Source organism: Rhipicephalus microplus, chromosome 7, assembly GCF_043290135.1.
Source record: "Rhipicephalus microplus isolate Deutch F79 chromosome 7, USDA_Rmic, whole genome shotgun sequence".
Classification (NCBI taxonomy): domain Eukaryota; kingdom Metazoa; phylum Arthropoda; class Arachnida; order Ixodida; family Ixodidae; genus Rhipicephalus; species Rhipicephalus microplus.
The window spans coordinates 22,063,164-22,078,116 of NC_134706.1; the positions used below are offsets into that span (position 1 = coordinate 22,063,164).

Below are 14,953 nucleotides of genomic sequence, written 5' to 3' on the forward strand. Positions count from 1 at the left end.
CGTCGTCAGTGCTCTCTTGTACATTCATCATTCCACCAACGACTATATACTCTTTTTGTGGATTCAACAGCAAATTCGCCTCTTTTGTAGGATCTTTTAATGACTGCATTTATTTTCAGTGCTTTTTTATTATCGCTCTCTTTCGAGTGAAAAGCCAATGCTGACTTCATATCATTCTTAAATTTAGTGTAATTTACAAATACTCTTACATTTGAACAAGATAGAATTATCGGGCAAGAAATTTCAAAACTTATCGGTAAGTGGTCACTGTTGGTGCCACAGTCCAGCGCTTTTCAAGAAGAAGTAGTAATGGCTGAACTGACAAAACTTAAATCTAAGGCCGACCTGGAGTGATTACGAATAAATGTGGGGGTTCTGACGTTGAGGCACGTCAGGTCATTAGCCATTGTCCACTCCCACAAGCGTTTCCCACTCAGATCAGTTCTAAAACCCCAACTCGTGTGGTGGGAATTAAAGTCTCCAACTAAAACTTTGTCTTTGCACCACGATTTTGTAGCTAGATCTAAACTTCGTGTGTCTTGAACTCCATCCGAAAATACATATTAACTAAAGTGAAAGGAGTGCGGTTGGGCAGTGTAATGTCTACTGCCAAAATTTCGCATTCTGGCGACATATGTTTGTATGAGCATTTGACTTTCATACTAATTCTATTATAATGAAGAGACCTAGACACCCACCTCTCGATGGATGGTCTAGTCGAAAAGATCGGAAGTTATTTAAACGGAACAAATTATGTACAGATAGCCATGTGTCTTGTAGTGCTATGATATCAGGAGCGAATTTAGAAGTCAAGTATACGAAATCCGTAGATGCAGAATGGATTGATCGGCAATTCCAATGGAGAATCTTAAGTGACCCTATGGTTTCGAAAGAGCTGCTTCCGCTATAGCTTTCTCTAGAATGCTTTCTTTCAAGAAATCCCTCTTTGAAAGGCTCTCCTTTTCTTTCAGATACTTTTTGTTCTTTGTTTGTTTCGGTGAGTTAGTTTTCCTTGACACAGGGGATCTATATCGCTTCAGGCACCTAGGGTCCAAATCCATGTCATCTGAATCTATTGTATATGCAGCTTTGTCCTCACTTATACTCTGTATATCTACTGCAGAGGGTGCTGCAGACGGAGAATACGATGGGCGGTTTCAAATTCTTCATTTTGGCTGTGGACGCCTATTGCAGAGGCTCTTGCGGGCGGATAATACGATGGCGCAGTTTAAGATTCACCGTCAGCTATTGGTCGTGAACTCTCAACATGTTGGGATAATAGGCCTGACTCTCCCGTTGTACCAAATATGCGAGTCATCTGGTTAGCCGAAATTTGAGATAGAGAATCGCAAAGGTTAGAAGTCAGTCGTTCCATGGCTTTTTCTAGAGTCTTTTCTATGGCCTCCGCTATATTCAGGGAAATCGACCCATTTATTTCCGAGAGATGTCGTGCTGCAACACTGGCATACCCCTGAGTTCTAGTCTGTATTTCCGCTATGGCTTCTCGTCGAGAACAGCGCCTACGCCCTATGATTTCAAGAATTTGCATTTCTTGAGCCTTTGCTGAGCAATCAGGATTATCTGCACAGTGTTGTTCGTTGCAGAGACAACATTTCTCTTCTTTAGCTTTGCAGTAATTTGTTTTGTGGTTGTCACCACACACTCGGCATCTGAGTTCTGACCTGCATCCTTTAATAGTGTGACCGTATCGTCAGCACTTCGTACACTGGAGTGGTCACGGAGATAGCGGTTCCACTCTGTATATTAGTGGCCATGCCTTGATTTCGCTTGGGAGATTCGCTCCAGCAAAGGGTACAATTACCGACTCAGTCGGCGTCTTCTGCTTCTCTACCAGTCGTGCACACCTATAAACGGAGATAGCACCAGTCACGGCAAACAACTGGAAGGTGAACATTTTCACTGGAAGGTGAAAATGTTCTTCTTCTTCTTCTTCTTCTTCTTCTTCTTCTTCTTCTTCTTCTTCTTCTTCTTCTTCTTCTTCTTCTTCTTCTTCTTCTTCTTCTTCTTCTTCTTCTTCTTCTTCTTCTTCTTCTTCTTCTTCTTCTTCTTCTTCTTCTTCTTCTTCTTCTTCTTCTTCTTCTTCTTCTTCTTCTTCTTCTTCTTCTTCTTCTTCTTCTTCTTCTTCTTCTTCTTCTTCTTCTTCTTCTTCTTCTTCTTCTTCTTCTTCTTCTTCTTCTTCTTCCTCCTCCTCCTCCTCCTCCTCCTCCTCAGTTGATGCATTCATCCGACCTTGCCACGCTCTCAAAGCTTTCTGCATCGAATTTGCTTTTCCAATAGCCCCAGGACAGCAAGCACGTAGTTTTGTTCCTCGTGGCAAACCGTAATCGTCCCCCCTTCACGATGACATCACAGTGACGTCACAATTATTAGCCATTTATGACGTAATGATTACGTTATATAGCGACGTCATCGTGTGATTGTTTGCGTCACTCGTGTTAAGCACCACCGAATGGAGATGGCGATGATAGACGCCATTTGGTTTTGAAATTGAATGAGACATCTAAGGTATTTAATACCGCGTCTGTCACTCCCTCCTAAGTAAAGCTAGCATGGTTTGGCTTTCATTGGAACAGCCTTGTACTAACAACCCTCGTCTGATGCTGGATTTTCGAGTATTCAAGAATGGCTGATGCAACAAATAGATAACGAAAATCTCACTTTTTGATATGATAAGTGAAGGTTTAACGTCTCAAAACCATAATATCATTATGAGCGTCTCCAAATATAACTTTCTAATTAAGTTGTTACGCACAAATGTAAATTTAGCTCCACAGAACATACGTCCTTGAAGAAGGCATTATCCCTGGAGGCAAGCACCCGCATTTAAACGCAGGGTCAGCATGTAAAATGAAAAAAAAAACACCGAAAAAGTAAACATACGTTGAGAGTCTGCCTAATCACATAATTCGGCCAGCATAACAAATATGTGTCGAATTTATTCACATTTAAATCAACCCTTCTTGCTGTCATGCGGAGTTTTGCCAAAGAAGTTCAGTTAAATTTTAAAGACGTAGCCCTGCGAGATCGTTTGTCGTTACGGCAAAGGTTGGTACATATTTGTGGTTATGATGATGTACCACTGCGGTTAGCAATAATTGCTTGTGGACGCTGCTTGTTTTATTGAATGGTGACACATGGCACCCAAGAGAAGTAAGTGGACTATTAGTGGTGCTTGGTGAGAACGAACATTGATAAAGTAAAGTTTTTAAGAGTAGACATTTTGTGCTTGGAGGTCATGAAGGTGCTGTCGAAAATCGAGCCAACGAAATACTCGATCGTCGGAAGTGGAACGTATTAGTCACTTAGTCACCGCTTATATCTGCACTTCATTAAAATTATTGCTCTATCTATACAGGAAATCAGGAGTATTTTGCTTTGCCTCTTCTTCATGTGATCGATTGGCCCACAACTCAAGAATATGTGATTGTTAACAAAGCTGCTAGATTCTTTTACTCAGTTTCATAAAAACCACTTATTGGTCAATGACAGATCGCGGCTCCAAGGCAAGGTAGTATTGTAACCACGTACGTCCTTTAATTGTTCTTTATATGAATTACACTTATTCGTTATGAATTACACTTACTCGTTACAGAAACAGTAAAGATCTTACATTATGCCTGCAAGATAGCTTGAATGCCGAAATCTCAATTTTCCTGGCATTTATTTGGTTGCGGCATACTTCATCACTAGTTCTCACAGCTTGACGTCGTAGAATTTCAAATTGTTTTCTCTTCGGGTGCATTGTGTGGTTTGTAGTTTACACTTTTCTACGAGACTGAGAGGCTGCGTTAGGATTACTTTTGCATAATTCCGTGGTAGAGCACAGATGATTCTGGCAGAAGCAAGGATTTAATATAGAAAAAGCGCAGTCAGTTGGTTCTCGTGGACAGGAGTTGTTTATTGTGAGACACATTTTCTCGAAAGTGTGTTTATAATTTGCTGCCGTGTTGTTTACCACGACATGGATTGCTGTTGCGAGTCTCCTCCATCAGAGCTTCCACCAAAGCCTCCACCAAAGCCTCCACCGAATCCACTGCTACCACTGGATCCACCGAAGCCGCTGCTAGATCCACCGAAGCCGCCATATCCGCCATAACCGCTGGATCCACCGAGACTGCCGAGGCCACCAAAGGCTCCACTGGATTCTCCATAACCTCCACCAAATCCACTGCCGCCACTGGATCCGCCGAAGCCGCTCATTCCGCTCATGCCGCTCATGCCGCTCATGCCGCTCATGCCGCTCATTCCGCTCATGCCGCTCATGCCGCTCATGTCGTTCATGCCGCCCATGCCGCTAAGGCCTCCGAAGCCACTGCTGCTGCCTGATCCACCGAAGCCTCCACTTAGGCCACTGCCGCCGAAGCCACTGTTGCCGAAGCTGTAGCGCCTACCACGTCGGCCACGTCCACGGCGTCGGCGACTCAAGAGTCCACCAAGTCGACCACTGAGGCCACTGCTTCCAAAGCCGCTGATTCCTCCGAGTCCGCCAAAGCTGCTTCCACCGAGTCCTCCGAAACCACTGCTTCCATAGCCACTGCCACTGCTTCTCATTCCGCTACTACCTCCGAAGAGACTGCTTAGGTCATCACTTTCTCCGAAGCCGCCACTGCCAAAGCTGCTGCTGCCTCCGTAGCCGCCGCTGCTGCCTCCCATGCCACTCATACCACCGAAGAGGCTGCTTAGGCCACCACTGCTGCCTCCGTAGCCACCTCCCATGCCGCTACTACCACCGAAGAGGCTGCTTAGGCTACCACTACCTCCGAAGCCACCACTGCCGAAGCCGCTGATGCCTCCCATGCCACCACTTCCACCAAAGAGGCTGCTTAGGCCACGACGGCCGAATCCGCCACTGCTTCGCCCAAACATACTACTCAGGCCGCTACCATAGCCGCTGCCGTAGCCGCTGCCGTAGCCGCTGCCGTAGCCGCTGCCATAGCCACTGCCATAGCCGCTGCCGTAGCCGCTGCCGTAGCCGCTGCCGTAGCTGCTGCCGTAGCCGCTGCTTCCGCCATAGCCTGTTTGGAGTAGAAAGGTAAGATAATTGTAAAAAATCTCTCTGTGATAAAGTCAGATTAGTAAAATGCAGTAAAATGAAGTTAAAATACCGCTGCCAGAAAGAACAGCCACAGTAACACGTCTGACAGTTCTTTGATCAGTCGCCTTCTTATGAAGCTACTAGTTTTTTTGCAATAATTGTTCGACAATAAGTAATTGAAGGATTAGAGGAGGTGAAAGCGTGTGCTCACTTGCGCAGGTGATCACATATTAATGTATATTCGGCCTTATGTATGCCACATGCACATTTATGGCCTCCCATCTAGTAGCTTTATGAATGCAAACGCGTATGTACGCAGCTGTTTAAACTATGCAATCTAGAAGAGGAGGAATAAAAGCTGCAAAAATGAGGTGCTCAGAGTTAATTTTTCAACTCTTCCAAGAAGATTTAACGCTTGTTTGCACTGCCCTGCTAAATATTATGATGATAGGTCGGCCTTGGTCATTGTTATTTCGGAAAAGAATCTCTTGAAATTTTGCATGTCTTCGGGCCATGAGAAAGTGCATGTAAGGTTTTGGTTTTCTTAAAGATATTCAGGATATGAGTCGTCAAAAGTTTGAGCCCTGAGTGGAGCATAAATGGAGGGAGGAGCTACTCCATAGGAAGAGACGCTGGTCACTCGAAAAACGTGCTGTGCAGTAGGGACGGCAGCTTTCTGACCGCCAAGGCGAAATACAAAAAAAAAACAACTGTTTGACATACGCAATGAGCAGAGGAGTACGAAAAGCTTTAGTTCAATGCTGGAAATTTTTCCGTACTCCTTGTTGGCTTACTGCTGAACGATAGTGTTTATTCTCAGGCTGATTTATTTCAAAATCTATACGCTCTTTGAATATTACTGGATGAAAGGAGCTTCTCAATTTACGTAACTATTAAGTTTTTTTTCTAGGTTTTACGTGTCACAAGCGCAATGTTATTATAACAAATGCGAAGGTAGAGAATTCCGTGTTTAGTTGGCCACCTAAGTTTCTCTAGCACGCGTATACATTTAGGTCTAGCACGCCCCATCAAACTGCATGCGGGCGCCGTGAATGGAAATCGAGCCGACGCCCTTGAGGTAAGCTATGCGGCGTCGTACTTACTAAGAAACCATGACTGGTTGCTGCTTCAAGAGGACAAAACTAAAGTAAACTAGTGAACAAGATGGCAAAGAGGTTCTATCTTTTAGGTATTCAATGCCACTTCGCAGGTTCGTGCCGCTAGAAGTCGCTGGTTAACTTTTCCGACTCTCGTACACAGTTAGCATCGACATAAATGAAAGTGGAATGTTAACTAGTACTGTAGTGGCATAGAAATCGCAAATGTTCACTTCGCAATGTTATTAGGAAAGAGTATATATTAGCTATAACTCCAAGCCAAAATTTCCCTACAAGCCTATTTTAGCGTGTACTGAAAGAACTTAGCACAGTAGAGCTGTGGCATTTCGTGCTGGCCGCAGTGGGGTTGGATCGCTAATTTTACAAACTTCAACAGAGTTCGAGATCGCATGGCGGAAATATTCGCCAATAGGCAGTGCAATTGATATGGGCATGAAAGAGTCCCATGAGTTTTTTTTCTAAACATTTTAAAGTCCTAGCAACATAACTGTATAAAGGCGCTCTGTCATCTTCTTTCTAAACAGGTGAAAACCTGATCCTGTAGGCATCTAGTGGTACGTATTCTATGACAGTTCTTTGCAGAATGTGTCAAAAAAGCACGACTTGCCAACAATGCAGAGGATATGTTCATTGGTTCGAGGCCTACAACAGTCACAACGAAAGCTGGAGGAGCGGCCTTTGTAGAACTTTTTTTGGGGTCACTGCTGTGAATACAGTTGCATGATACTCAATACGGCATAAGTGATCATAAGTTTGCGAAGTTGGGAAGCACCGCCTTTGCGGCTATTTATTGAAAAAAGAAACGCGCATTTTTTCTATATATAAACTCGAAATTTTCACTGCTGAGCTAGTTCAATCCTGATGAATTAAAAAGAAAGCTTGGTGATCGAGAGTGGTGGACTGCACTCACCTCCAGGGTAATTGTAGGAGTAGGTCATTTGGTACCCCGAGGTGAGGTAGGCGAGTGAAGCGACGAACGTGGTGGCTAGGAGCAGACGAGCCATGGTTCCTGTCCCGGGAGATGGCAAGGTCTTGGAGTTCCCGGGACTCCGGCGGGCCTTATATACGAGCGCAAGTGGTCCGCACTCTTGTGCCTAGGTGAAGGTCAAGCTAGGCAGACCCAGGGGAAAAAATAGCTCGTTGCAAAGATTGTTTGTAAGCGACAGTATTGTCCACATACTAAAAAAGACGCTTGCATACTTTTTTTTCTATTCTCTGAAGAAGCAACTATGGGATATGCGCTTGAAAATGTTCGTCTGCATCCTGAGAGAGTTGGAGACCTTGGCTTCTTCGTACTGTCAGCGCTGCCACTTGATGGACAAGCGCTTAGTTGCTTTAGTGATTGATCTGCAGACACGATTACTGGCTTTGTTTCTATGCTTAGGCCCCAAACCCGCCATCTTACTCATTGAAGCAGGGCCCCTGGACGTTGGGAGGCTACTTAAGGTCCTTGAAAAATGCATTCTCTTATTAACAGCCGATGTGTGACTAAGTGAAGACTCCGAGACTACTGATGTGCTGCCAATTCCACTTTTGTCATTTAGGTATATTCATTGCAGGTTTAGTTTCCTCCACATTAAAATGACAACACTATATAGAATCATTCTGTACTAGTGGTATTTAATATCTTGTTTGGCGCATGTTGATATGACATACGAAAACGAGTTGATGAGACATTAATAAATGCAAAGCATTTATTAACATACTGAAAGCACTGTAGGCATCTATCTATCTATCTATCTATCTATCTATCTATCTATCTATCTATCTATCTATCTATCTATCTATCTATCTATCTATCTATCTATCTATCTATCTATCTATCTATCTATCTATCTATCTATCTATCTATCTATCTATCTATCTATCTATCTATCTATCTATCTATCTATCTATCTATCTATCTATCTATCTATCTATCTATCTATCTATCTATCTATCTATCTATCTATCTATCTATCTATCTATCTATCTATCTATCTATCTATCTATCTATCTAGCTGCTTACATTTGGGTGTAATCACCCCCTTAATTTGGCGTGAACCAAAATTAGTCTGGGAAGGTGTGATGGCTTGACGAATATGAAGCACTGCGCGAGACATGAATAATGTCATAATCCAATCGCGTTCGTCTTCAAACAATTCCTGCCAGACAGTGACACATATCTGTGGGCTGATATGGCACGTACCCGCATACAAGTGGCACATAACCGCTCGCAGGTATGCGCCTCTGGTATGCGAGTACGTGCCACAAGTTATTGACACTTAGTATGTACCCAGGAACGAGGTGAACACATATGGACAATTTTAGCGCTTTAGCGTTAAAAGAAACCTGGAATCGGCAGCGTTCACCTGACAAATTCTAAGAATAAATGTCAGAGTCTCAGCAGGAATTCAACGCCAGCTATATACAAGGCAATGTATTACTATACCACGGAACCACACCATGCCTTGGAACTGCTTTTCAAATATACACCAATGCTCGTGAAACGTCATTTGTCGTTGCAGTGCTGACTAACCAATTTTATAAACATAACATTTGTACTACCATGATACAGCCATAACGTCGGGTTGGGGTCAAGTGTAGTTAGGTGCCATCCGCCGAAACTGATTTACATACCCGTGTCCAGGGCTATCATCCTCGCGAGCATCAGCATCAGCTTGCCGATTCTATTGTTGCTAATACTCATGTTACTATTGGCGTCATCGCACAAGTGCCAAGCAATGGTACATATATATCTATGTTTGTTTAACATATGTTTGTGCATGCAAAATTTGTACATATATTTAGCGTTATTTCGCAACGTGCCACCCAATAAAAAGATTACCACATGGTCATCTTTCCTCCTTATGCTTCACATGATGTCTATTCCCAAGGTATACGTGGGATCTGCCGATATTTAAGTGCATATAAAATCACTGTTTTTGACATCTTCATATTACGGGAACGGCCATTCCAGCCTAAACGAGTGTTTTTGCGGGCACTGATGTTTACATTATGTGCTTTCAAAAATGATATAGTGTTGTATGGAGACATATATCAAAGGTATGTAGAACATATGTAAGATAAACACTGGACATTAAGAGAAAAAGACTGTATTAAAGGGAAGGTAAGCGTTGAAAGTGAGGAGGAAAATAAGCAGGGCCGGTATGATAAAAAAGATCTCGAGGAAAATGGGGCCGCTGCCAGCACAGGGCCGCGTTGATTAGCGAAACATGAGAGATGCGTTTGAGAGAACCTGGTGTCAAGGAAAGCTCTCTAGGAGAAAGGGAGATACTCTTGCTCATTCGAGGCGGACACTTGCGAGCTGTCGAGCAAGGTTTCGGGAAATGATCTGACTCAACGTGATGCAGTTTATCGCAACAACAGATTCTCGTAGCGTTTGTTTTATCGTAAAGTAATATTGGCGACATTACGCCTCAGAACTGTGATATTACTACATAAGACAGGAGGTGTAGGGTTGCTGGGGCTTTCAGTAAAATATATTCGAACTAGCAGTTGCAGCGATACCGGCTCATCAGCGACTGAGCGGAGACAGCCCTTCGTCTTCTGCGTAAGGCACACACGTGCATAGGCACCGAGGATGTCAGTATGCATGCATGTAGCATAATCTCCGAGGCACAAGTGGCCATCTCAGTGCGTGTATATGTAATCGTCTCCGGGAAAGTTGTAGGGCTCCGAGCGTGCCACATGTAGGATACCAGTAGCCCGTGGGGCTGATCAAGCTGACTGGCCGACATGGACGATTTCATACGTCAGAGGAGTATAATCGCATGAAGGATTTCGTACGAACCTGTGTAGCGAGAAAGCAGTTTTTCTGACAAGTCAACATGACGGGTAGGAGAGCACAGAAGGACAAAAGAACTGGGCGAAATTTGCACGTCACAGTGTCGTTGATTGTGCAAACACCCTTGGATTTGTTGAGAGGTCGAGAGGCGAGTACGCGCAATTTCGCGGTTCCTTGTGGAATCAGTTCGTAAGGTTCCTTGTGGAATGTACACTGTTGCGACGACAAAGCCGTGCGATGTCTTAACGGCGCAAGCGTCCCCACAACTCATCTGTGCCAGCGGGGTCAGCTTATCCGTCTGACAAATGAAAGTGGTGGTGTGCATTCAGATAAGATCCGAATTCACAGGACCTACAGAACCAGCAGCTTTCCGAATAGGGCTGGCCTTGACGCCAGGAATTTTCCTGTTGCTTCAGAGTGAAAGTCGAGCCAGAGACACTTTAAAATGCCCCTTTCATCCAGCTGTATGTGCTTCAGTGGACCCACATGTCTATTGATCAAGCCATCGTACACGTAAATATTTAGGAAAAGCATGTTTGGTTTGTCCAAACAAAGTACATGTTTTGTTCAAGTAGGTTTCTTCTAAGTCCATTGATAGTAAGCCAGTAGTAAATGGTGTGTATACATAGCTCTGCATTAGTGAGATGGACAGGGTGAGCGGCGTGGTCGAGGTATGCTATGCAGCACGCTAAGGGCGACGAGTCGTTGGCTCGAATCCCCGCTGGGAGCCTCAGAATTTTTAAAGGCGAAGCATTTCTGAGTGAAATTTGGCGACCTTACCGTATACATCTATCCGCTTACGAATCGAAGCTCTGGTGGCCATTCCGATAATGGTATCTATACCAGCACTGGTTCGGTATGAGATCACTCATGTATATCATCATGAAAATTGTGGTGAAAGTGAGTAGCTGCGTAGATTGACGTGTTACCATACGGACCCGTAGTGGAGCCTTCTGCCATTCACCAAGGAGAAAACCATGGCGTAGTAGGCGCTTTGCAGCTGTACTTGGAGTAGATATATAAGGAAGTTTTACGCAGTAAATGTTACGCGCACAGACGTTCGTTCCTTTGCGGGATGGTTTAAGACTTCACCGAGAACCAAAATTGAGTGACCAGTTGAGAAGGCGATGGCGACAGGGCCTGATTACGGTATAGTGTTTTACTTTTGAAGATCAAGTCTTTTCTTTATTTTTTGTGGGAGTGAATCACGGCTTAATCCTTTATCGAAGTTTATAAGTGTGAGAAGGGAGCAATGTCATTAGGAAGCGTGTTCCACAAGGTTAATTTATGTGCAAATAAGTTTTTCACCACCGCAATACGACTACTTATACGTGCAATGGCACATGTGTGAGCTAATCTCAAAAATGATTTTTTTTGATAATAAAACTATTACTAACCAAAATTAGCATTCGCTTCCGAAAACTCTCTTTTCTGTATGACTCTCGCATAGTTGATATTTAGGGTGGGGTTCGAGCACACTCCCGAAAGTATTTCACCAGTTGAAGTAATGTTAAAGGAAAAGCAAATATGGCGTGTTATTTCCTGAGAAAAAATGGTTTCCTAATTTCTTGTACGCATAAGTGCAAAAATGAAGTGCGCATAAGGACGTAGGTAGATAAATTGTGTTCAATGAAATGTTTCTGTTTTTGTGATTTCTTTGGCACGTTTCATTTAAACGCAAACAATGACGGCTATGAAGAAAAGAATAATCATGGACGATAACATGACTAATGACGGAAAAGATTGCATGTCGGCGGAGTCTCTGTCAACCAAAGGACAACGAATATACCTGAATAGACCTGAACCTCTCCACCGCAAAACAAAACAGAACAGATCTCTAAACTAGCATTTATGTGCTATTAATTTACTTCCAAATCTCTAATAAGAGTTGTGACGCCCAACTTTTCTGAACCAAATATTACTTCGCGATAAAATTTTCCTCACGAAAACAAGAAAATATTTGCTTTTGTATACTGTGAGGTCCCGTGAAAGGAGTTTTTTCACTTTTATATACAATGAAAGTTTCAGACGACATCCACTGTATTCACCGATATCCACACATTGATCATTCCACCAGCAATTACGCAGCATGCGAGTGAAGCGCGTCATTTTAATTCAGCGAATAAACACGGGCACGCTGACAGATCAACCTCTAATGCATCGTGCTATAAAAACTGATTACGGAAAACACACATATATACTGAACATGTGGTTGACCTCGCTGTATGCGTCTTTCCAATCTTTCTCGCAGTCATGACGAATCATTTCCTTTTTGCTCTTACGTGCTAACTCAGTGTGAAACCCTGTGTTTATATGTCGTCCCAGGGCTATATGGGCAGTATATTTTGTTCTCCTATGGGCCCTATATGCGTCCTGTTGCTGCGTATTAATGTGACTGTGTCTACTTTATAATATATGTGACTGTGTCTACTTTATAGCTTAACCCTAAATCTTTGTGATGCATATGGTCGGCACCTCTAGTTTGACCTTTTGCATAATGCCGAAATGAACTGCTTCATTGAGGAAGATCGCTTCTGAGGAGAAGGTCTCAAAACAAGAGGGTTCGAGAGCGGGACCATGCATGGACAATGACAGCGTCAACTACAACAAAACTAATGTGCCTAGAAGATCAGTACTGTTGCTAGTACAACTTTCATCTTCGTATAGGTATGCTAAACTGATGCTAATGTACCTCTGACAGTCTGTGATCTGTGAGCTTTCGTTAATATGTTTTGTGCTGCGTTATATCTCTTGACCCATATCCTATGGTTTTGAGAACATTTCTTTATTTAACGTTTTTTCTGTACATGATTTACTCAGCCATAAGTGGAAATTCTGGCTGTAGTGATCCTGTTTCCGCCTTTTTTGTACAGGCAGAAAGAGGCTAACATTAAAGAGCAACAAGGAAGCAACGAACACATAAAAAGAGCAGAGGAGACTGGATAAAGATAAAATAAGCACAGGCGAAACAATGCTCTGCCGTTCGTTCAGCTTTCAGTAGGGTGGAGCTCGCTTAGGTTTTTCAATAGATTCTTCTGCCCATGTCAACTAAAGCAGGGCTACCCGGGTTAACTCCAACAACGTGCCGTCATTGCACCCTGTACTACCGCATTTGCTGAATTCCCGTAAGGGTCCAATACGATCGGCCCTCCGATATTGAATTTGCTCAATATGACGAAGACATTTTTTATAAGGGCCCCGTCGTGGTGGTCTAGTGGCTAAGGTACTCAGCTACTGACCCGCAGGTCACGGGATTGAATCCCAGCTGCGGCAGGTGCACATCCTATGGAGGTGGAAATGCTGTACGCCCATGTGCTTAAATTTGCGTGCACGTTATTTTGACCCCAGGTGGTCGAAATTTCGGGAGCCCTCCACTACGGCGGCTCTCATATCATATGACAGTTTTGGGACGGTAAACCCCACATATCAATCAAATCATCCTTTATAAGGCGGGATTTACGAGGGTGTATCTATCCACGCTGAGAATTGAGCTCTTAAGCGGGTGAATAGCCATTTTGCGAAAAAAAATAGCAGTAGTTAGTATATTTGCATTATGATGGTCTTATACAAAGGTTCAACCACTGTAAAATTCACGTCTAGCACACTTTGACACTCTAGTGGAATCACCAAAAGAAATACTGAAACATCCCGATAAGCCTAGGGGATTGTTATATGAGTATACATCATTTGTACATGACTATGTGGCTGCAACTGGTTTGCTCACTATGGCTATAGCTTCTCCCTAATTGTCACGGTAAATAGTTCGCATGATGTTTTCAGTGCCCTCATCCAACAGGCTACGCGACTGATTATACACATAAATGAGACTAGTGCTATATTATTTCGCGTCACTCCTCTCGGTGTTTAATGTCTGCTTCTGGGTGTCTCTCTTGGTCACTTCCTGAAGAATTTCGATGGCTTCGCGGGTGACACTTTCCCGGTACCCAGCATCCCATAGTTAGGTTATCTGTAGTCATAAAAACACATTCATATGTGCAAAAATATGCGGTCATGCATGGTCATAAGTATTCTTTGCCAGCACGATCAGTAGATGAAAAATCCTCCAATTCGGTACGTGACGGTAGCTAACGTCTGGAACAGAGATATTGTCTTCCCCACCACGGTCTGCTAGTGGCTAAGGTACTCGGCTGCTGACCCGCAGGTCGCGGGATCAAATCCCGGCTGCGGCGGCTGCATTTCCGATGGAGGCGGAAATGTTGTAGGCCCGTGTGCTAGGATTTCGGTGCGCCTTGAAGAACCTCAGGTGGTCGAAATTTCCAGAGCCCTGCACTGCGGCGTCTCTCATAATCATATCGTGGTTTCGGGGCGTTAAACCCCACATATCATCAGAGGTCCTCTTAAAGGCAGTGGTGTGACCTTGAAAAACTGAAGACCACACGACAAAACGCTAGCTCCAGTGACATGCCAGGCAACGAGGATTTATACTTCCTGAATGCTTCTACGTTCTCTGGAACTACCACCTTACTTGAATAGTGCTAAATATTTCATCGTAGCCACTTTCTCTTCTCGCTGGAATAATATCTTTTATAGGTTTGATAGTTTGGCAAGGAAATTCAAGTATCAGCCGCTCAAAATTCTCGGTCCGGGTCCAGGAGAATCGTTCATGCAGAAAATAAAAAGAACGCAGACGCGGATGCAGAGACCTGAGGCAGCCAACAAAAGCGCCTGCTGTCAACGGAGAGGACGCACTGTGTCCGGGTAAAAATTGTGCTGTTACAACAGTCCCTAATTGTTCTTGAGACTCTCGGTGCCATCTTTCGGCAGAACAGACAATCGCTTTTTTCATGGGTGTTTTGTTCACTAGCTGTCGATAGAGGGAGAAGCCTGTCTTGTATCTGTTCAGCGCAGTATATTACAATAGTTTGTTGGGATTCTAATAATGTAAGCTTCTAAGTTTAGTAGTCGCTTTCATATCTCACGTTGTAAACGGTACATAACATTTCCGGTAGGTACGATTGCTTATTAAGGTTG

The 14,953-nt window shown here is 43.7% G+C and overlaps 1 protein-coding gene across 1 annotated transcript; it reads right to left on the bottom strand.

The window, feature by feature from the left end:
• Nucleotides 1-3,898: 3,898 nt before the first annotated feature.
• On the bottom strand, nt 3,899-7,240 carry LOC119179803 (uncharacterized). The gene is made up of 2 exons (XM_075868825.1): nt 7,085-7,240; nt 3,899-5,036 (listed from the first exon to the last, which is right to left on the bottom strand). The coding sequence occupies exons 1-2, from the start codon at nt 7,176-7,178 to the stop codon at nt 3,973-3,975; spliced, it is 1,158 nt and encodes a 385-aa protein (XP_075724940.1). The 5' UTR covers nt 7,179-7,240; the 3' UTR covers nt 3,899-3,972.
• Between the last annotated feature and the right edge of the window lie 7,713 nt (nt 7,241-14,953).

Coding starts and splice junctions, on each gene's coding strand:
- LOC119179803 (XM_075868825.1), bottom strand. CDS start 7,178: ATGGCTCGTCTGCTCCTAGCCACCACGTTCGTCGCTTCACTCGCCTAC. Junction 5,037..7,084: donor CTCCTACAATTACCCTGGAG/GTGAGTGCAGTC, acceptor TACTCCAAACAG/GCTATGGCGGAAGCAGCGGC.